This window comes from Somniosus microcephalus, chromosome 7 (genome assembly GCF_052327205.1).
Source record: "Somniosus microcephalus isolate GS21.2 chromosome 7, FLI_Smic_1.0, whole genome shotgun sequence".
In the NCBI taxonomy this organism is placed as follows: domain Eukaryota; kingdom Metazoa; phylum Chordata; class Chondrichthyes; order Squaliformes; family Somniosidae; genus Somniosus; species Somniosus microcephalus.
The window spans coordinates 250,350,979-250,372,067 of record NC_140993.1 but is presented as its reverse complement, the minus strand read 5'-3'; the positions used below and the strand labels follow the sequence as shown (position 1 = coordinate 250,372,067).

The 21,089-nt window shown below is 45.9% G+C and overlaps 1 protein-coding gene across 2 annotated transcripts in view; it reads right to left on the bottom strand.

The window, feature by feature from the left end:
- LOC147115226 (uncharacterized) overlaps positions 1-21,089 on the bottom strand; it is a 228,720-nt gene that overhangs the window by 16,238 nt on the left and 191,393 nt on the right. For both annotated transcript variants that reach the window (XM_085993599.1, XM_085993600.1), the window contains 5 exons: positions 18,119-18,172; positions 10,297-10,368; positions 9,882-9,917; positions 7,236-7,280; positions 7,084-7,116 (listed from right to left, as the gene is read on the bottom strand). In XM_085993599.1, the coding sequence (XP_085849725.1) occupies positions 7,084-7,116; positions 7,236-7,280; positions 9,882-9,917; positions 10,297-10,368; positions 18,119-18,172 (240 nt within the window). The remainder of the gene's footprint in view (positions 1-7,083; positions 7,117-7,235; positions 7,281-9,881; positions 9,918-10,296; positions 10,369-18,118; positions 18,173-21,089) is intronic.

Genomic DNA, 21,089 nt, shown 5'->3' with positions numbered 1-21,089 from the left:
GCACGATAGGCAAACTGGTGTTGGTCAAGAGAGGTGGGAACACTGGCTTTGATGTGAGCCAGGACCGTCTCTTGAAACACTTCATTATGATGGGTGTGAGTGCGACAGGTCGATAGTCGTTCAGACATGTCACAGCCGTTTGCTTTGGCACAGGAATAATGGTAGCGGTCTTGAAGCATGTAGGGACTACTGCCTGGGCCAATGACAGATTGAAGATGGCGGTGAAGACATCAGCCAGCTGATCAGCACATTCTTTTAGTACCCGTCCGGGGATGCTGTCAGGTCCAGCAGCCTTACGTGTGTTCACTCCGCGTAGAACACCCCTTACGTCGGAGGTCGACAGAGTGAGCACCTGGTCTTCCGGGGGTGGCAAGGCTTTGGTAGCCGGCTCCCTGTTGTCCCTGTCAAAGCGAGCGTAGAAGTTGTTAAGCTCCTCCGGAAGGGAGGCATCGCTAACCGGGGGGCTGGTGTTTTTACTCTTGTAGTCAGTGATGGACTGGATGCCTTGCCACATGCGCCGGGGGTCCGAGTTGTTGTGGAAATGATCCTCAATCCGCAGTGTCTGTTTCCTTTTGGCAGTCCTGATACCCTTTTTTAGGTTGGTCCTAGCTGCACTGTAAGTCTGTATCACAAGAGTCACCTTGGCTATTCCCACTCTCCTACTTGCTCTCTGTACCCTTTCATATTCTTCCTTTTTTAAGCAACTAATTCTCTTTTAGAATTCATGATGGTCTCTGCTTCAACAAAGATTTGTGGCAAAGAATTACACAACCTTATCACTTTCTCTATAAAGGCATTTTTTCTAACTTCCCTTTTAATTCTTTTTGCGATGATTTTAAATTTGTGTCCTCTTGTTACAATCTCATTGACTAGTGGAAACAATCTATCACTAGTTACCTTATTATAACCCTGCATAACCTTGAAGACCTCTAACAAGTCATCTCTTAACCTTATCAGTTGTTATCTAAAAAAGCTCTAACATATCTCTTTCCATAACTGTATCTCTTCATTCCTGGTAACATCCCAGTGAATGTGTGTTGCATCTTTTCCATTGCTTTTATATCCTTCCTATAATGCAGCCGAACTAAGATCTTGCAGTTTAACACTGTTTCCTTCTTTTAGTATTCTGTGTATTCTAGATACAAAATAAAGATTCTGTTTTTTTAAATGACCGTATCTACTTGTGTTGTCACCTTTAATGACTTGTGTATTTAACATACCAAGGTCCCTGTGCTCCTTTATTCCATTTAAAATCTTACCATTTAGGGTATATTTCTTTTCCCTATTCTTACTTCCAAAATATATTACTTCCTATTTTTCTAAATTGAACTGCATCTGCCACCATCCTGCTAGCCTAAATGTGTCCTTCAGTCTTTCACAATTCTTGTCATAATTTGGTTTCATCAGCAAATGTCAATATTTTCCTTTAATTCCTAAATCTGAATCATTTATGTATATAGTGAACAAGAATGGCCCGAGTACAGACATTTGTGGGTCTTTCCAATCCTTTCCCCCCACCCCACCCCTTTCCTTCTTCCTCCAACCATCTCCATCTATGCGACTACATTCCCTTTAAGTCCATGTGCCATCACCTTTGCCATAAGTCTCTTATGTGGTACTTATCAAATGCTTTTTGAAAATCCATATAACCAAATCCACTGGATTTTTTAAAGTGTCTTCTCTGTTATTTCTCCAACAAATTGTATATGGTTGGTCAAGCACAACTTATGTTTCAGAAATCTATGCTGCTTGGCTTTAATTAACTCACGTTTCTGCATGTGGGTAGTAATTTCATCCCATATTACAGGGTCTAGCATTTTACCAACAACTGAAGTACGCCTATAATTTTCTGATCTACGCCAGCTCCTTTTTCAAAGATGGGCATCACTTTTGTCACCTCCAGCCCTCTGATATAATTTTCCTTTCTACAGAATCTTGGAAAATCTCCATTTTTTCCTCCCTAGCTTCTCTCAGTTGTAAACCATCAAGTGATTACATAAAATTATATCGAAACAGGCTGCTCCCTCCAATCAGTACGCATTGGTGTTTATCCTCCACACAAACAGCAGTCTTAATCCCATGTGCTCGCCCTGTTCCCATATCCCTTTACCCTCTTTTTCCTCAACCACCTCTAAGTTATTCTTGAATGTTGACAAGGTCTCTGATTCAAGCTCTAGCATTCCACAGCCTCACATCCCTCCGTGTAAAAAGGTTTCTCCTGCTATCTGTTCCAAACCTCTTACACTTAATCTTAAAAAGAAAGACTTGCATTTATATAGCGCCTTTCATGACATCCCAAAGCGCTTTACAGCCAATGAAGTACCTTTGAAGTGTAGTCGCTATTATAATGTAGGAAATGCAGCAGCCAATTTGTGCACAGCAAGCTCCCACAAACAGCAATTTGATAATGAGCAGAAAATCTGTTTTATTGATGTTGATTGAGGGATAAATATTGGCCTGGACGCCAGGAAGAATTCCTCTGCTCTTCTTCGAAATTGTGCCGTGGGATCTTTTACATCCACCTGAGAGCACAGACGGGGTCTTGGTTTAACGTCTCATCTTCAACAGTGTAGCATTCCCTCAGTATTGGACTGAAGTGTCAGCCTCGATTTTTGTTCTCAAGTTTCTGGAGTGGGACTTGAACCCACAACCTTCTGACTCAGAGGCGAGAGTGCTAAACACTGAGCCACGGCTGACATCGTATCTCCTCATTCAAGAACCCTTAACCACTGGAAATATTCTGACCAGAATTTTGCCAGCGCTCAGAGTGCGGGTTTGGAGGCAGGTCCGCTGTCAAAATCACAAAGATTGACAGCGGGACAGTGTCCCGCTGTAAACCCACCTCCTTGTCAGTTTCCCAAGTGTCGGGTCTGTCATCCCGGAACAGACTCGACTCCGAGCAGCGGGTTAGTCAATTTAGATAGTTAAAAGCTTATTAAAAGGTAGTTAAAAACCATTTTTCCATGTACTTACCATTTTGCCAGGTTTTCAGCGAGGTTCCCAGAGAGCAGCTATCACGTCAGGTAAGTATGTCATGTTCTCAATGACTGTGGATTGCTGTCAATAAGTGACAGCTGCAAAAGTGGTATAAAACCTACCATTTCACAGCTGTTCACTTCCCAATCTTAGAAGCTGGAGCATTACTGATTTGGAACCCACTTTTGAACCTTATGCACTTTTGAAGTGTTTGGAGTAATCTCTCTATCCACTGTCACCTCCTTGGGACAACCTATCTCAACATTGACAGATTACTTCTGTCAACTCAACCTCACCTGCTATCTATTCCATCAGCATTGGTGCCCTTGATAAAATCTCACCTTGGTCCTCAGAATCCCAACATGATCAGCCCCAACACCAGCATCACTGGGCACACCAACAGCCACACCAGCCTTCTCCGCATCAACTGATGCTGCACTGGACACAGGGCCTCATCACCCATGCACATTGCTGCCTGGGACACCAGCGATGACCTCACCATGTCCAGATTAGCTTCACTTAACACTGTACACACTGGCTGCCACATGATGCACCAGGTTGGCAGCACCCCACACCAGCACCATAAAGCATCCCTACAATGTCCAAGCCATTCCTTTCACACTCATCACTATTTGGGGGGAGGGGGGGACGTTATGTCTCACCATTCACTGGAACTCACTAAGACACTTTCAAAGGTGCACACTAATCTGTCCAAGAAGGCAAAGTGGTGAAAATATAGATTTCAATGCTTAACAACTCATTAACAGAAAGTTTACACAAATATTGGCTAAAACACCCAAGTGCCTGCCCTTGTGTGTTGTTAGTTGGTATGACTGGACTAGGATGAGGGTGAGTGTGAGGGGTGGCTAGTTAGATGGGGAAGTGATAATATAGATAGAGAGGGATGGGTGGAGGTGCAAGATAAGTTGGTGTGAGTAAGGATGTGCAGAAGTAGGGTAGGGAAGGCAGAGTGATGGGGATGTGATGAGTGGCACAGCAGGATGAGGTTGAGTGTGGCTTTGCAGTAATGTTTTGTGATCTACTGAGATCATTGAAAGGTTTGCGCCACTGCAGCCTGGTCCTCCTGATGACATCCCTGCTTGTGTCCTCCTGTGCAATGTGCAACCAGGCTGTGTTGGTCTCCTGGGGAGTTGTTCATCCCAGTTTGGGATAAGAATAAAACAAAAAGGGTGACTCAACCATGGCTAACAAGGGAAATTAGGGATAGCATAAGACACAAGGAGAGGGCATATAAATTGGCCAGAAAAAGCGGTAACCCTGAGGATTGGGAGCAGTTTAGGATTCAACAAAGGAGGACAAAGGGATTAATTAAGAAGGGGAAAATAGAATATGAAAGTAAGTTTTCAGGGAACATAAAAACTGACTGTAAGAGCTTTTATAGATATGTGAAGAGAAAAAGATTAGTGAAATCAAGTGTAGGTCCCTTGCAGTCAGAAACAGGGGAAGTTATAATGGGGAACAAAGAAATGGCAGACCAATTAAATGCATATTTTGGTTCTGTCTTCACAAAGGAGGACACAAATAACCTCCCAGAGATGCCGGGGAACATAGGGTCTGATGAGAGGGAGGAACTGAAAGAAATCAGTATTTGTAGGGAAATGGTGTTAGGGAAATTGACGGGATTGAAGGCCGATAAATCCCCAGGGCCTGATAATCTACATCCTAGGGTACTTAAGGAGGTGGCCCTAGAAATAGTAGATGCATTGCTGATCATCTTCCAAAATTTGCTGGAATCTGGAACTGTACCCATGGATTGGAGGGTAGCTAATGTTACCCCACTATTCAAAAAGGGTGGTAGAGAGAAAGCGGGGAATTACAGACTGGTAAGCCTGACATCGGTAGTGGGGAAAATGCTAGAGTCCATTATAAAGGATGTAATAGCTGAGCACTTGGAAAACAGTGACAGGATCGGACAAAGTCAACATGGATTTACAAAAGGTAAATCATGCTTGACTAATCTACTGGAATTTTTTGAGGATGTAACTGGGAAAATAGATAAGGGAGAACCAGTAGATGTGGTGTATTTGGACTTTCAAAAGGCTTTCGATAAGGTCCCGCACGAGAGATTAGCGTGTAAAGTTAAGGCACATGGGATTGGGGGCAAGGTATTGACTTGGATAGAGAACTGGTTGGCGGACAGAAAGCAGAGAGTAGGAATAAACGGGTCTTTTTCCGAGTGGCAGGCAGTGACTAGTGGGGTACCGCAGGGATCGGTCCTTGGACCCCAGCTATTCACAATATACATTAATGATCTAGAAAAGGGAACTAGATGTAATATCTCCAAGTTTGCAGATGACACAAAACTGGGTGGGCGTGTGTGCTGTGAGGAGAATACCGAGAAGCTCCAGGATGATTTGGACAGGTTGGGTGATTAGGCAGAAGCGTGGCAGATGCAATATAACGTGGATAAATGCGTGGTGTCAAAAACAGAAAGGCAGACTATTATCTGAATGGCAATAGATTGGGAGAAGGGGAAATGCAACGAGACCTGGGTGTCCTTGTGCACCAGTCGCTGAAGGTAAGCATGCAGGTGCAGCAGGCGGTGAAGAAGGCAAATGGTATGTTGGCCTTCATAGCGAAAGGGTTTGAGTACAGGAGCAAGGATGTCCTGCTGCAGTTGTACAGGGCCTTGGTGAGACCACACCTTGAGTACTGTGTGCAGTTTTAGTCGCCTTATCTGAGGAAGGATGTTCTTGCCATGGAAGGAGTTCAGCGAAGATTCACAAGGCTGATCCCTGGGATGGTAGGAATGACGTATGAGGAGAGATTGGGTCGATTGGGCTTATACTCGCTGGAGTTTAGAAGAGAGGGGATCTCATCGAAACTTATAAAATTCTGACAGGTCTGGACAAACTAGATGCAGGTAGAATGTTCCCGATGGTCGGAGAGTCCAGAACCAGGGGTCATAGTCTAAGGATAAGGGGTAAGCCATTTAGGACAGAGATGAGGAAGAATTTCTTCACCCAGAGAGTGGTTAACCTGTAGAATTCTCTACCACAGAAGGCGGTTGAGGCCAAGTCTTTAAATATATTCAAGAAGGAGTTAGATGTATTTCTTAGAGCTAAAGGTATCAGGGATATGGGGAGAAGGCAGGTACGGGGTACTGAGTTTGGATGATCAGCCATGATCACATCGAATGGCGGAGCAGGCTTGAGGGGCCGAATGGCCTACTCCTGCTCCTATCTTCTATGTTTCTATGTTTCGTCCGCCCATTGGAAGGGAAGAGGACCTCCCTGCGTGCTGTGACTCTCTTCATAAGCATCATGGGAGGGCCTGGGTACAGCCGTGCAATGCTTGTCAGTGTTTGCAGCACCTCAATGCTGTAGAACACTGACAGCACAAATGTCAAAATGAATATGGACATGGCCCCTTTAAGGAAACCAGCTGATGACGCGTCATCAGGTAACGTCATCAGACTCGCTTCCTTTTAATTGGCTTGGAACCTCGCAAGCCCAATCAGGGCAGAATGACTTGAGGAGATGGGATGAAGACGGGAGCGGGGTTTGAGGTCGCTCCGTACTCTGGCCGCACCGGACTTGCCACAGCTGGCGAAATCACGGCCTGTTTTTATTTACCCTGCCCCATCCCTTCACAAGGGCACGTGGTCTGCCTAGCATCAGCTGGCGGTCCAGCCGAGGAGGAGCTGACAGATATATTTGTATTTATTTTTTGTAGGGCTGGGAGGAGCAGGAGTGCTCCTCCAGGCTTCACAAAACCTGCCTGGGCCATTGCCACTCCAAGTCCCTCCCCCCTCCCGAGGTCGGCCCCTCCCACCGAACCTACCTTCTTCCGGCCCAGAGGCTGCCGGGCCATCCAATATTGCAGTGGCCTGGAGCCGATGGGCTGCCCTGGGGAGTCCCTTTTCTGTTTGCAGCTCGCCAGCCGAATACTAATGAAGCCTGGCCCCCAAAATGGACCAAGCCCCTTCCACCGGGACTATTGGGTTGCTGGCCAGCTGGCCGAACTCCACTTGAAGGGAACATCTACCCTTATATTGCTGAGTGGTTAAGGGAGAGCTTTTTGGCAAAAAGGTATCAGGAAGCAGAATAAATTCAAATTTATTTTTGTTATCTCGCCAACATTTACCTCTCCTTTTCCTCCTTTAGCACCAATAGTTCCCTGCAGAAATGTAAACACAGCAAGTTACTGATGAAACACTTGGATGAAAGTGTAATTACATTTGCAAATGATTACATATGTATTTCATATTCTGTGAGTGCAAACATTTTGTTGATTACCTGTGGTCCTGGTGATCCAGGGGATCCTTCTTTACCTTTCTCAGCCTAGATGACAGAATAGATATCATGTCACGCTAAAGCACGCTCACCCTAAGAATCCCACTCCCCGCTAGCAATGCCAGATCATGGCATCACCCCTTACATATAATCAAACTGTAAACCAGTTAAAAAAGAGTGGATTTACAATTTTATTACACCTAGTGCAGAAAAGGAAAACTGCTAGCTGTAACAGTCTTCACACTGTCTTGGATGAAGTATCATCAAAGCCATAAATGGACTCACTAGCCTAAATGTTCCAATCAATGTTACATTTAAAATCAATGCTATACCATTAACAATAAATAATGCAGATCGGACATTCTGTCCATCCATCTGCTACACCTTGCTTAAAGAGTAAACAGATACTGCAGCATCACATTTGATTCCATATTTTTAATGATCATGGTAACAGTTTTCAAACTACAGCAGGAGCAAATTAATGTGCCACTTGCAACCATCTTGGATTTGAACAGTCACTTGAACCATCTTATCGCATGAGCAAGGGAAGATGGTTAGAGTGTGCTATGTGCAACCTTCTCTCTGTCTACACACAGCAAATTATAATTCATATGTAGGTTAGTAAATTTCCTGGCAGCACACTCAGTAACAACTATCTCATTTTCTTCCCTTGTCATACGAATGGTAATGCAAAATAAACATCTTTGTCTTACCCTCTCTTACCAGTCCCGCTGTCAACAAAACTTGGCATTGCTAGTGGAATGTTCCAATGGGAATGGCAAAGCTTAAGATGGTCGTAGAAGAATCATTTCCAAAATGAAAAATGGAAGCTTGATTATGTTTTTAAACAAAACCAGTGACTGGTTTGCATGTGTCTAACAGAGCTCCAACCCAAGCCTCGGGCTCAAATGGTTTTATAACTATAATAGCAATGTCAAGTGAATCCTTTAATGGAGCAGGCTCGAAGGGCCGAATGGCCTACTCCTGCTCCTATTTCTTATGTTCTTTAATATTACAGCTTTGCAATATTTTAGCCAGTATTCTATTTCTACTGTGTTTGTTTGAACTGATAGTTATTGTGTTTGGGGTTCAAGAACAGAGACCTGGGGGTGTACATACACAAATCTTTGAAGGTGGCAGGACAAGTTGAGAAAGCTGTTAAAAAGGCATATGTGGCCCTTGGCTTTATAAATAGAGGCAGAGTGTAGAAAAGTAAGCAAATTATTCTAAACATTAAGAAGTATAAATTTGGCTCCATTGCACCTGCCGTTAGCGCTTCCGGGGGCAAAGGATTTATTGTCCGGGGTGGCGGGCGAAAAAGGCTACCCGATAGCGCCTCGCCCTTGCCGGTAGCGCCCCAGGCCACTGGCGATGATGTCATCGCCGTGCACCGTAACCCCTTAGTGGCCCGCCGCCTCCCCTTAGCGTCCCGTGGCAGAAATTCAGCTGTGTCCTGCGAGACTGCCACAGGTGATGTCAGTGCCAGCCTCGCGGGTCAGCATTTAAAGGGCCGACATTCACTCGCGGGGCGGTATTTAAAGGGGAGGTGTGGCTGCGACCCGTGCCGCCATTTTCTTTTTTGAGGTCGGCCCTCCGTGGTGGGCCATGGCGTGGTCCTGGCTGGCATCGCGCAGCCTGGTACTGTGTCTTGGTGCTGGGCTGCGGCCATGGCACCACGCCAACCTGGTGGCCTAGTGTGAGCCATCGGAGGCCCTGCAGAGTACGCAACGGCCCTCCTCTTTAACTGAAGGGGAGGGGCGTTGATATGCGGAAGCGCTCCGCGGAACCTTTGCCGAATGCTGCAGATCGCGCCCCGACATTGCCTCGGTTACCACCCCACCAGGAAGTGGAGCGCCCAAGATTGCGCTCCAGTTCCTGTGCGGGGCGGTAAGCCGAATTTAGTGGCTGGGGCGGTACTTCCGCGCCGGGCGCTAAATGTCTGGCCTTAACTCAGTGTCTTGGATGAAGTATCATCAAAGCCCAAACGGGGCGTAACCGAATTTTGTGCCCTTAGAAAACACTGGCTGGACACCAACTGGAGTATTGTGGCCAATTCTGGGCACCACACTATAGGAAGAATGTCAAGGCATTGGAGAGGGTGAAGAGGAGATTTACTAGAATAGTACCAGGGAGACTTCAGCTATGTGGAGAGACGAGAGAAGCTGGGATTGTTTCCTTAGAGCACAGAAGGTTAAGGGCAGATTTGATAGAGGTGTTCAAAATCATGAATGGTTTTGATAAAGTAAATAAGGAGAAACTGTTTCCAGTGGCAGAAGGTTTAGTAGCCAGAGGACACAGATTAAAGGTAATTGGCAAAAGAACCAGAGGCGACATGAGGAGAAATTTTTTTACGCAGCGAGTTGTTATGATCTGGAATGCCCAGCCTGAAAGAGCAGTGGAAGCAGATTCAATAGTAACTTTCTGAAGGGAATTGGATAAATACTTGAAGTGGAAACATTTTCAAGGCTATGGGGAAAGAACAGGGGAGTGGGACTAATTGGATGGCTATTTCAATGAGCCAGCACAGGCACGATGGGCCAAATGGCAGCCTTCTGTGCTGTATCATTCTATGGTTCTACAAATGCTGAAGAACTGTTCTATTTTTAAGAGACAGGTGCATTTGGCATTACCTAAATCAAAAATTATTACCTGGCTTCCTTTCTTCCCGGGATTTCCTGGCTCACCCTGTAAAATATTATTACATAGGATGAGATTGGCTGAAAATGTTAAGTGTGAAACATTCAATTGCAAAACTAATATATTAATTTATTACCATTTGTCATTCAATATGTGGGCATATCGTATTCCATAACGATTTTAGTAATTTTAGAAACATTGACATATTCTCTCACTTGGAGTCTTTTGTGTGGAGCATTATTATTTCAGTTGAGGAACAGGTTTTGTAAGCAAGGATTTTATAAGCCAAAATCAATATGGTTTTGATTTGGTAAAGTTTTGGGATTTGTTCAAGTTTATAAACAATTGCATTATTCAGAAGGTAGAATGAAAGTTGGAACAGGATGAGAATTTCATGTTTAGTTCAGTCATGGATGTAAATCCCTACCTTATTTCCCTTTGCTCCATGAATCCCTATAGAACCGGACTGGCCTGGAATTCCAGACTCTCCTCTTAAACCCTGTAAGTGATAAAAAAATGTGAGCTCCTTCTAAACTATTGGTAACTAGTTCATGACAACTGCATTTGTTAGACAAATGAAATATTAGATAGAAACAAAGAATAATCAATGTATTCATCAGGATAATTTAACTTATGGCAACTTCAAAACAGCAAAATACTTACCTATGCAAGCACAAAATTTGGTGGGTTTCACATTTGTATTGAACTATTTGATTCTTGTGAGGACTGCTTGGTATCATTCACTTTTGCTAATTTGCTATGATTTCCCCCCATTTCTTCTGAAGGTGTAGCCTCCCTCACTGGGAAACAAATTCCACAGTTGGTGGCCACCCTCTGATACCTCACCCAAGTCGCTATTATTTACGTGTGAGGCAGCTGGGGTATTACACTGGGAAAGATGTCATATCACAATCGATCCTGATCCTGTCCTCACCCAGGCTCACACATGTACACTTTCAGTGGGGGTTGGTATAAAGTGATCCAAGAGCAGGAACCTATCTCAATTATCCTTTCCTAACAGCAATTGCAGTGCCCCTATTTCTGTTCCAGCTAACTCAGGACAGATGGGGGATCCAACCTTCTATGACCCAGGGACAGAAATTTTACATGTGAACCATTGGAATGGCACCAATAAGAATGTTTTATCTAATTCCTGAATTTACAGTGAATAGTTTTAATTTAAGGCCGAGTGGTAAAAAGTCAGTATCTTGGAATTCCCTATCTAACACCATCATTAGGACGGCAGCAACTCAACAAGAAGGGCCGCCACCTTCTCAGATGGGCAATAAATATCATCATGCCAACGTCGTCCACATCCCGAGAACAAAAGTGCTGGGAAGCGTAACTGTGCACAGTGTTAAAATACAGGCTACACAGTGGGGTAGATTTTCAACTTACCGCCCGGGTATACAACTGAAGTTGTGGGTCAGTCGTCTGTTATACACACCACCTGATTCTCATTTCCATTGAAATGTAAAATGGGGGACGGGGATGGGGGATTGGGGGTTTTATAACGGGCAGCCAATGTACAGTGTCAGTTTAACGTCCGGAGTGGGGGGGTCAAGTTGAAAATCTACCCCAGTGAGTCAAAAGCACAACTGTTTCTTTAAATGAGGGAATATATATTATTTGAAATTCTGCCCTCTACAAAATCTTCCCTTGCATGCACATGGCCAGACTCAACAATGGAGCATCACGATAAATGTCCCAACATGCTGGGCCACTGAATAGCAGGATGCATCACAGCCATTTTTAGGCACTGAAGAAATCCATAGCAGTGTGTGGGTCCCAATTGGCCGTCCACAGCAATGGCCATACAGACCCTCTTGTTACAAGACTTTCAGAAAGGCAAAAACAAAAAACTACCTAAAATCAATGAAACAATTAAGTGATGTTTACATAACAACTGTTTCACATATTTATGCACATCACTGGCCAAGGTTCGGAGCAAACCAAATTTACCATTGACGGAGTCACAAATTATACTCTCAATGTCTCCCGATCCACAGACAAACACAGATAAGATATACTAGAAAGGCTGGGTATGCTTAGATTGGACAGGTCGCCTGGTACAGATAGCTTGCATCCCAGGTTGCAAAGGGAATTGGGGGAGGAGATAGCAGAAGGGCTTGCCATAATTTTCCAATCTTCCCTAGATGCGGGGGAGGTGCCTGAGGATTGGAAAGTGGCAAATGTGACACCATTGTTCAAGAAAGGATGTAAGGATAATCCTAGTAACTACAGGCCAATCAGTTTAACATCAGTGGTGGGTAAAGTTTTAGAAACAATAATCAAGGAAAAAATTAACAGGCACTTGGAGAGGTTTAAGCTAATTAAGGAGAGCCAACACGGATTTGTAAAAGGCAGATCGTGTTTGACTAATCTAATTGAATTTTTTGATGGAGTAACAGAAAGGATTGATGAAGGGAATGCAATGGATGTTGTCTACATGGATTTTAGGAAGGCATTTGACAAAGTACCACATAGAAGGCTGGTTAACAAAATTGAGGCTCATGGAATAGGTGGGTCAGTGGCAGCTTGGATAAGGAATTGGCTTAAGGACAGAAAACAGCGAGTTGTGGTAAATGGCTGTTTTTCCAGACTGGAGGATGGTAGGCAGTGGTGTTCCCCAAGGGTCAGTGCTGGGGCCACTGCTTTTTTTAATATATATAAATGACCTGGATATTGGAATACAGAGCAGAATTTCTAAATTTGCCGATGACACCAAACTTGGGGTGTGGCAAACAGTGATGATGATACCAATCGACTGCAACAGGACATAGAAAGGCTAGCAGAATGGGCAGACAAGTGGCAGATGGAATTTAATACAGAGAAATGTGAGGTGATGCATTTTGGCAGAAGGAACAGGGAGAGGCAATATACTCTTAATGGCACAGTTTTAAAGAGTGTGCAGGGACAGAGGGACCTGGGAGTTAATGTGCATTGGTCCCTGAAGGTGGCAGGACATATTGAGAGAGTGGTTAGCAAAGCATATGGGATCTTGGGCTTCATAAGTAGAGGTACTGAGTACAAAAGTAGAGAAGTTACGCTGAACCTTTATAAAGAGCTGGTTAGGCCACAACTGGAGTATTGCGTCCAGTTCTGGTCACCACACTTTAGGAAGGATGTGAAAGCCCTTGAGAGGGTGCAGAGGAGATTTACCAGAATGGTTCCAGGGATGGGGGATCTTAGCTGCAAGGACATGTTGGAGAAGCTGGATCTGTTTTCATTGGAGCAAAGGAGGTTGAGGGGTAATTTGATAGAGGTGTACAAGATTATGATGAGTTTGGATAGGCTAGACGGGGAACGGCTGTTCCCACTAGTTGATGGTACAAGGACTAGGGGACATAGAGAGATACAGGGGGGACGTGAGGAAAAACTTTTTTACGCAGTGAGCGGTGATGACCTGGAATTCGCTGCCAACGGAAGTGATGGAAGCGGAGACACTCAATGTTTTCAAGGGGAGACTGGATAGGCACTACAGGGAAATAAACTTGCAGGGCTACAGGGATAGAGCAGGGGAATGGGACTGACTGGGTTGCTCGAGAGAGAGAGCCGGCACGGACTCGATGGGCCAAAAGGCCCCCTTCTGTGCCGTTATGAATCTATGGCCGAAAAATTCAGTTCCTAAGAGGGCACTAACTGGGCGCAAAGCAATTAGCACCTGGGCGCAGCGCCATCACCTCCCGCGAAATCCAGCGGGAGGTTAGTGGCGGTGGTGACTGTTAGCGCCCCGCGGCGATGTCATCATCACCGTGCGCAGTGCCCCGCTCGTGCCCCGGCCATGATCTTCAGTAGCGCCCCCTGACTTACCACCAGACGCTATGTCCAATGGGGTCAGGGGGGCCTACCTGCGGCTGGAGCGGCACTAATTAAAGGCGAGGTGCCGGGCAGCCATTTTTGTTGCTGGCCGCCTGCCAGCACCTGCCCCCGTTAGGGTCTCTGGCCTCCTGACCCGCCCCCCGCGGAATGCCGGCTGCGCTCCGTGAGCCCGGCACTTCTCTTGAGTGCCAGGCTCTTTTGCCAGCACTCCAATCCCTGGTGGCCCAGCTGAGCCCCGGGTCGTGCTGCGCAAGGCCCCTCCCCTTTAAGAAGGGGAGGAAGGCCTGCAGTACTGTGGCGCGATGTGCCGCAGTGCGTGGCACATATTCCCTCGCAGCGCCCCACGAGGGAGGAGGGGCGCTTCCAGTAGCGCCCCGTTTACCTCTTGGGGTACTACTGATGAATTTTGGCTGCGGGGGCGCTAATTTTTTCAGTGCCCCGGCGAAGTTAGCGCCCCAAAGGGGGCGCGACTCAATTTTGCCCCCAACTAAGAAGTGAAAGCAATGATTACCAAAGCAACTGTGCAATTTGTTACTGAAAGATTCATGGAGGATTTTTTTTTAATGGTACGTCTTACTATAATAATGGACAGGTAATGAAGAGAATTTCAAATGGCAAAAGTATCTGTCATAATCCATTATATATGTAGGAAGTTGTTTTTGATTTTGAAAGCATGTTTGTACATATGTTCAGTATACAAACATCCATTGCTGCAAGAATACAGATTAACAGGTTGCAGGATAGCCGAGGAAGTACAGGTTGGATCTGCACAGCCCGTGTGCCACTGTACATTAGCTGAACCCACAGTTTAGTGGTCAGGACCAGGAGGTTATGGTAGGCGGAATCTCCACCCGCCTCACTGCTGGCAGTGGCACGGCAATATGGGAATGTCGGGGTTGAAGAGCTCCCGAGATCTGACATGCCGTCAGGAGAGGGCAGCGAGTAGAGATCGGGCAGTTTCCCACAAGGAATGTAACAGGATGAATCACACTAGGGTATCTTCATGTATTTCTGGCCGCTTTTCTTAAAACAAAAAGGCAACTTTCCAAAACAAATTAAGAAACACATAAACCATTTATGCGGTGTATTTACAACACACACTCTGGGCGATACTTTTGCAATCTAACTCTCAAAAGCAATCAGTATTTGGAACACTGCTTTCTGACAAGCTGAATCAAAACGGATAACTAATTCAGTTCACAGCTCTGAACTTACAACATGAATTAATTTTTTTAAACATTCTATAAAATGCTTTTTAAAGAGCTTGGTTGATTACTGATCTATGTATTGATTGAATAAAAAAATTAATTATCTCTGAAAAAATGTAATGCAGCTCATTTAATTTTTTTTACACTCACCATTAATTATACTTTATACTAAATGAAAGCTCAACTCCATGAAGTTAAATGAAAAATAATGCTACAATTTCTCCAGTTTCAACATACATTGCTGTTCAGCAAGTAAATGGTGTGAGAGTGGGAAATAGTGACCACAAAATAATGAGGCTCAATGTAAGAATAGAAAAGCAGAGTCAAAAATAAGGGTGCAGGACTGGAAAAAGGCAAAGTTCCACAAGATAAAAAGGGATCAGGCCCAAATTAACTGGGCAGAGAATTTAGCGAGCAGGTCAACAGATCAGAAGCTGGAAATCAAATATGAGATTGATAAAGTGCAAAATAAATATATTCTAATAAGGCAAAAAAGGGTGTGCATCAAATAATAGAGTTCTGTGGATAAATAAAGAGATTAAAACTAACTGTTAGAAATTAGGGGTACCTAAAATGTATATGGTTACGCGAACGAAATTGTGACGTGAATAATAGTGTTTAGATGATTGTATTGGAGCTTGAGATAAAGGCCTAGAAATTTGGTGGGCTGCGCCACCAGTTAGCGCCTAAAGAGGGCACCTAGTGGCTTTAGCGCCACTGGCAACGCCTCCCGCGAAATTTAGCAGGGTGCTAATGGCGGCGTTAGCCTGTAGCGCTGCGCCGCCACCGATGACATCATCAGTGTGCGCAGCGCCCTGCTACCGCCCCGAATGCGATATTGGGTCCAGCGCCCCGCTACCGCCCCGAACGTGATATTGGGTCGTGCCCCCCCGCTGTAACGCTGGTTGCAATTCGCGACCGGTTCAGGGGGGCCTACCTGTGGCTGTAGTGGCGCTCATTAAAGGGGAGGTGCGGGGCGGCCATTTTTTTCGCTGGCCACCTGCCAGCACCTCCTTGCGCCGCCATCCCCGGCCTCCTGAGCCCCCCCCCCCGGGCAGTGCCGGCTGTGTCCCAAGAGCCCGGCACGTCTCCTCGGTGCCGGGCTCTTTTGCCGGCACTCGCGATCGGAGATCGCGCTGGTGCAGGCCCCTCCCATTTAATAAGGGGAGGAAGGCCTGCAGTACCGCAGCGCGCCATGCCGCAGCGTGTGGTGCTGCGGCACATTGCGCTGCGATATTCAGTTTCAGTGCCCCAAGAGAGACGCAGGGCGCCTCGAGCAGCGCCCCACTTCCGTTTGGGGCGCTCAAACTGAATATCCCGCTGGCGCTCCCGGCTCCTTCCGGGGCGGAACTTCCTGCGCCCAGGCGAGCTTGGCGCCCCAAATGGTGCGCCACCGAATTTTTAGCCCAAAGTGTCTTCAGACTAGTATTAGAGTAGCTGGAAAGATGCTTAAAATTTGCCTATGTTTTCAATTCCCTGCAGATGTTATAACATTCCACACAGTGGCAGTCACATATGACCTTGCTTCCCAGGCTAGCTGGCTGCTGTTTGTGTGCTAGGAAGGCTGCTGACTGTATCTTAAATTTGGCCAACCAAGGCCCAATGCCTATGTTTCTTCCATTACCGCTAATAACCATATTATAATGCTAAGTTAGAATTTTGATTTTGTTTAACCAAACTGCTTGCTAAGATGTGTAAGTTAACCAGTGTGTGAGAATAGAATAGAGGGTATCTTTGGGAATTTAACGATTCATTCCATAGTACAATAGTCTGATAATGAATTGAAATAGCATGAACAGCTTTGAACATAAATAGCTGATAATGAAGGCCGAGCCTGGTATGTCTCAGAAGTTGTTGACTCTAAACTTGGGAGGACAGGGCTGGATGAGATAAGGGGAAAACAGTCCTCAGCATATTCTACCCCAGGTCCACCCCTAAAAAGATTAGAAAAGAAAGACCTGAAAAGCCCCTAACGCAGACGGTGGAGTGGAGAGCTCCCGAGGGTGGATCCATGCTGACGTCGGTCTAACACTCTTGGGTAGTTCAAGAAGAGGGAGAGAGAGAGAGAGAGAGAGAGAGAGAAGAGTTGTTCACGCACGCCAGCTATCTGTCCGATCGGGGCCGGTACTCGCTGCTTGTCACGGTCGTATGTTTTTGCTGTATAACTAATGTGTCTTAAACTCCGTCTTAAACACAATGGCCTAGAAATTCAGTGGGCTGCGCCACCCGTTAGCGCCCAAAGAGGGCATTTAGTGGGTTTTGCGCCACTGGCCACGCCTCCTGCTAAATTTAGCGGGGCGCTAATGGCGTGTGCCGCCACCGATGACATCATCGGTGTGCGCAGCGCCCCACTACCGCCCCGTTCGCCAAATTTGGTAGTGCCCCCTGCTGTAACGCCGGTCGCAATTTGCGACCGGTTCAGGGGAGCCTACCTGCGGCGGTAGAGGCGCTGAGGTGCGCGGTGGCCATTTTTTTTGCTGGCCGCCTGCCAGCACCTCTTCACGCTGCCGTTCCCGTCCTCCTGAGCCCCCCCCCCACGTTGTGCCGGCTGTGTCCCAAGAGCCCGGCACTTCTCCTCGGTGCCGGGCTCTTTTGCCGGCACTCGTGATCGCCGATCGCGCTGCAGCAGGCCCCTCCCCTTTAAGAAGGGGAGGAAGGCCTGCAGTACCGCGCCGCAGCGTGTGGCGCTGCGGCACGTTGTGCTGCAATTTTCAGTTGCAGCACCCCAAGAGGGATGCGGGGTGCCTCGAGTAGCGTCGCGCTTCCGTTTGGGGCGCTGAAACTGAATTTCTGGCGGGCGCTCGCGACTCCTTCCGGGGCGGTACTTCCGGCGCCCTGGCGAGACTGGCGTGCGCCACTGAATTTCTAGGTTAATATACCCAACATTATTGGTTGCAGTCGATCCTGATTATTCGAAAGACCAGAGATAAGTTAATCTCTACATAACTGAAATTTAAAAAGGAAATCCTCAGCAGGACCGGCAGCGTCTGTGGAGAGAGAAACTTGTCTGAGGTAACCAGAGACCTTTCTGATGAAAGGTCATTGACCTGAAACGTTAACTCTGTTTCTCTTTCCACAGATGCTGACTAAACTGCGGACTATTTCCAGCCTTTTCTGTTTGTATGAAAAGAAAGTGTTAGTTTAAAGAATTATTAACACACCAAATTTGGCATAAAGCACATTAATTTAGACTGCAACTGATATTTGGATACTACTCACTGCTGAACCGGGACGTCCTGGAAGCCCTGGTAGTCCTGGCCCACCAACATCACCCTAAATGAACATTGAGCAATGATATAAAACAGTAAGTTAAAAATAGCACAAGGCTCAGTGATGCAATTCCAGAACTACATTGTCAATTTCAATATTTATTGTAATAATATACTCATCGAACTCCTGTGCTGTTACACACAGGGAATCAAGACTAAGGACATTTTTCAGGTCAAGAAGGGTTGGAGAACAGCGAGATCATTGAACCATGGTAGGGAAGGAAAGAGAAGGTATACTGGGGGAGGAAGCAGATGGAGAGAGGAAGAGAGGGGAGGGGGAGAGGGACAAAGAAGAGTGCGAGCACAGGGAAGGGAAGCGCAAGGAAGGGGAAAGGAAGAGGAGAAAAGACAGGTAGGGGGTGGGGGACTTTTAAAAAAATGTATTCATTCACGAAATGTGGGCGTCACTGGCAAAGCCAGCATTTATTGCCCATCCCTAATTGCGCTTGAGAAGGTGGTGGTGAGCCGCCTACTTGAACCGCTGCAGTCATGTGGTGAAGGTAATCCCATAGTGCTGTTAGGGAGGGAGTTCCAGGATTTTGACCTAGCGACGATGAAGGAAGGATATATTTCCAAGTCAGGATGGTGTGTGACTTGGAGGGGAACTTGGAGGTGGTGGTGTTACCATGCACCTGCTGCCCTTGTCCTTCTAGGTGGTAGAGGTCGTGGGTTTGGGAGGTGCTGTCGAAGAGGGAGAGGAGAGGAGAGAGATGGGGAAAGAGAGGGCAAAGGAGAGGGGGGAGCAAAGGAGAGGAGAGGAGGAGAGGGGGAAGCAGTGGAGGTGAAGGTAAGAGAATGAGGGGAAAGGGAAGGGAAGGTGAGAGAAGAGGAGAGGAAAGGCAGGGGGAGAGACAAGAGAGACGGAGACATGAGAGGTCAACAACAGTGGTTCTGGTTTGGTGATTTTGCCCATCAAGTACTGGGTAAGTGTCAGAGTGCGACTAAAACCTCAGCTGGGTGAGAAGTGGCTGACAGTGGGAGTTTGTACAGTCACCAGCAGGTAAGGCGTGGGGGTTATTTTAATCAATGGCGGGGGGAGGGGGGGCGTCCAGCAGGGTTTATTCTGCCTTCCAGTCTTCAAGGAAGGGATGCTGAAGTGGGGGTGGGGTTCCTTCATCATTTTGTTTATTGCTGCTTTCTTCTTTGCGAATGAGGGTGATTTTTCTTCTGCCGGACAGCTGTTGGTGCTGCATCCACTCTTTGGGTTGAGGTGGCGATGGAGAATCTGCTCCCAAGATATCATTTTGCCGCATCAAATATGTAAAGTGACCTTTTCAATAATTTACCAGGTCAAACTTGTTGCTGATTTTTTGTAGGGTGCTCCAAGTTTGCTTGGTCGGGAAATTCCTCGGAGCTGCTTCTGCTCCGTTGGCATTACTTCACTGGAAGTGTGGCGGAACCCTAATTTACACGTGTAAACAGGGCTTTTGCTGCATTTCCATTGAATTGACACTAGCCGAGACATTTCCTGGCCCTTATACTCAGAACTGGCTTTGATTTTATTTTTAAATTCCTTTTCTTTAAAAGTTTGTTTATTGCCCCTCTTGTGCGATTCTGAAGGTGAGTTACTTAATTGTGCTTTAGGTGGCCCTGTTACACATTACTACGATATGTAACATGCTCACAGCACCACTTATAGGTGCAATAACTTTTGAAATGTTGTAAGCAGACACCGTTTTTAATTTATAATAATAGATGTCAGCTTTGCAAAAACAAACAAACTACACTTGGACTCCTCCACTGACTTGGACTTATCAAAGTCACACAGTCAGAAGAGATGTGGGACAGGTTTTCCACTGGGGTTACACCAGCGAGTTGGATTAACTCCAGTAGATATGGGCAGGAAATTGCTTTGGAGCCTCTCATCCAGCACTATATGGCTCTGTTTTGATTTCTTTTTGGGTTCAATAAAGACTCATTTCTGAAAGAGAATGTTGTTTAATCTAAAGTCTTGTTCAAGACTTTCTACAGCTTTTTACAGAACACACTATGCTGTGATGCATCTAGAATGAAACTGAAAGTAAAACTCCTCTGGACTGCTTGTCTCTCACATGACCTCTGCTGGTCAGGCACAAGTAATCAAAAACACAGACAAATATGCTGTAAGGCATAAGTAATCAAACACAGACAAATATCATCACTATTTGCTGATATCATTACATCTCCCTTTCTTAAAACAAAAGTATTTTACTTTTAACTAACAACATTTAATGAACTTACATTATCATTATCATGATCAAGGTTTTTTACCCTTGCTTTGTGTGTTCACATGAAATATGTCAATACACTAGAACTTGAAGAAAGAATAAGATAACATTACTTCCTTCTTTAACAATAGTCCTTAAATTTGCTCAATGAGTCTCTCAGGAGGCTTCACGTGTCTTGAGGATTTTCTGATTGATTGTCCTTGAATCTGAGTTGTTGCCTCAGATGATTGGTTCTCAGCTGTGTGATCAGGTTGTTCACCAGTATCAGTCTCTTGACCTGCTGTGGCTGGTCCCATGAGAAGATCTCGACGATTTCTTCTCAGAACAGCACCCTCATCTGTCTGAATGGTGTATGATCTTGGTTGAACTTCACTCAGGACAGTTCCCTTCTGAGTCCATGTGTTTGTTTTGTTTTTCAACCTTACTTGGTCACCAGTGTGGAGTTCAGGTAGGTTATGTGTTCCTCTGTCATAGTAGTACTTTTGCTTTTCTTTCTGTTGCTCTTTGAACTTCCTCACCTTCTCCCCCTCTTTTGTTTTCAGGAGGTTCTCCGGGATGGGTAGGTTTGACCTTAGCCGACGTCCCATCAGGAGTTGGGCTGGTGACATACCACACTCGAGCGGCGTTGTGCGGTATACAAGCATGCTTTGGTAGAAGTCAGTTCCACTGTCTTTTGCCTTGTACATCAGTCTTTTCACTGTCTGGACCGATTTT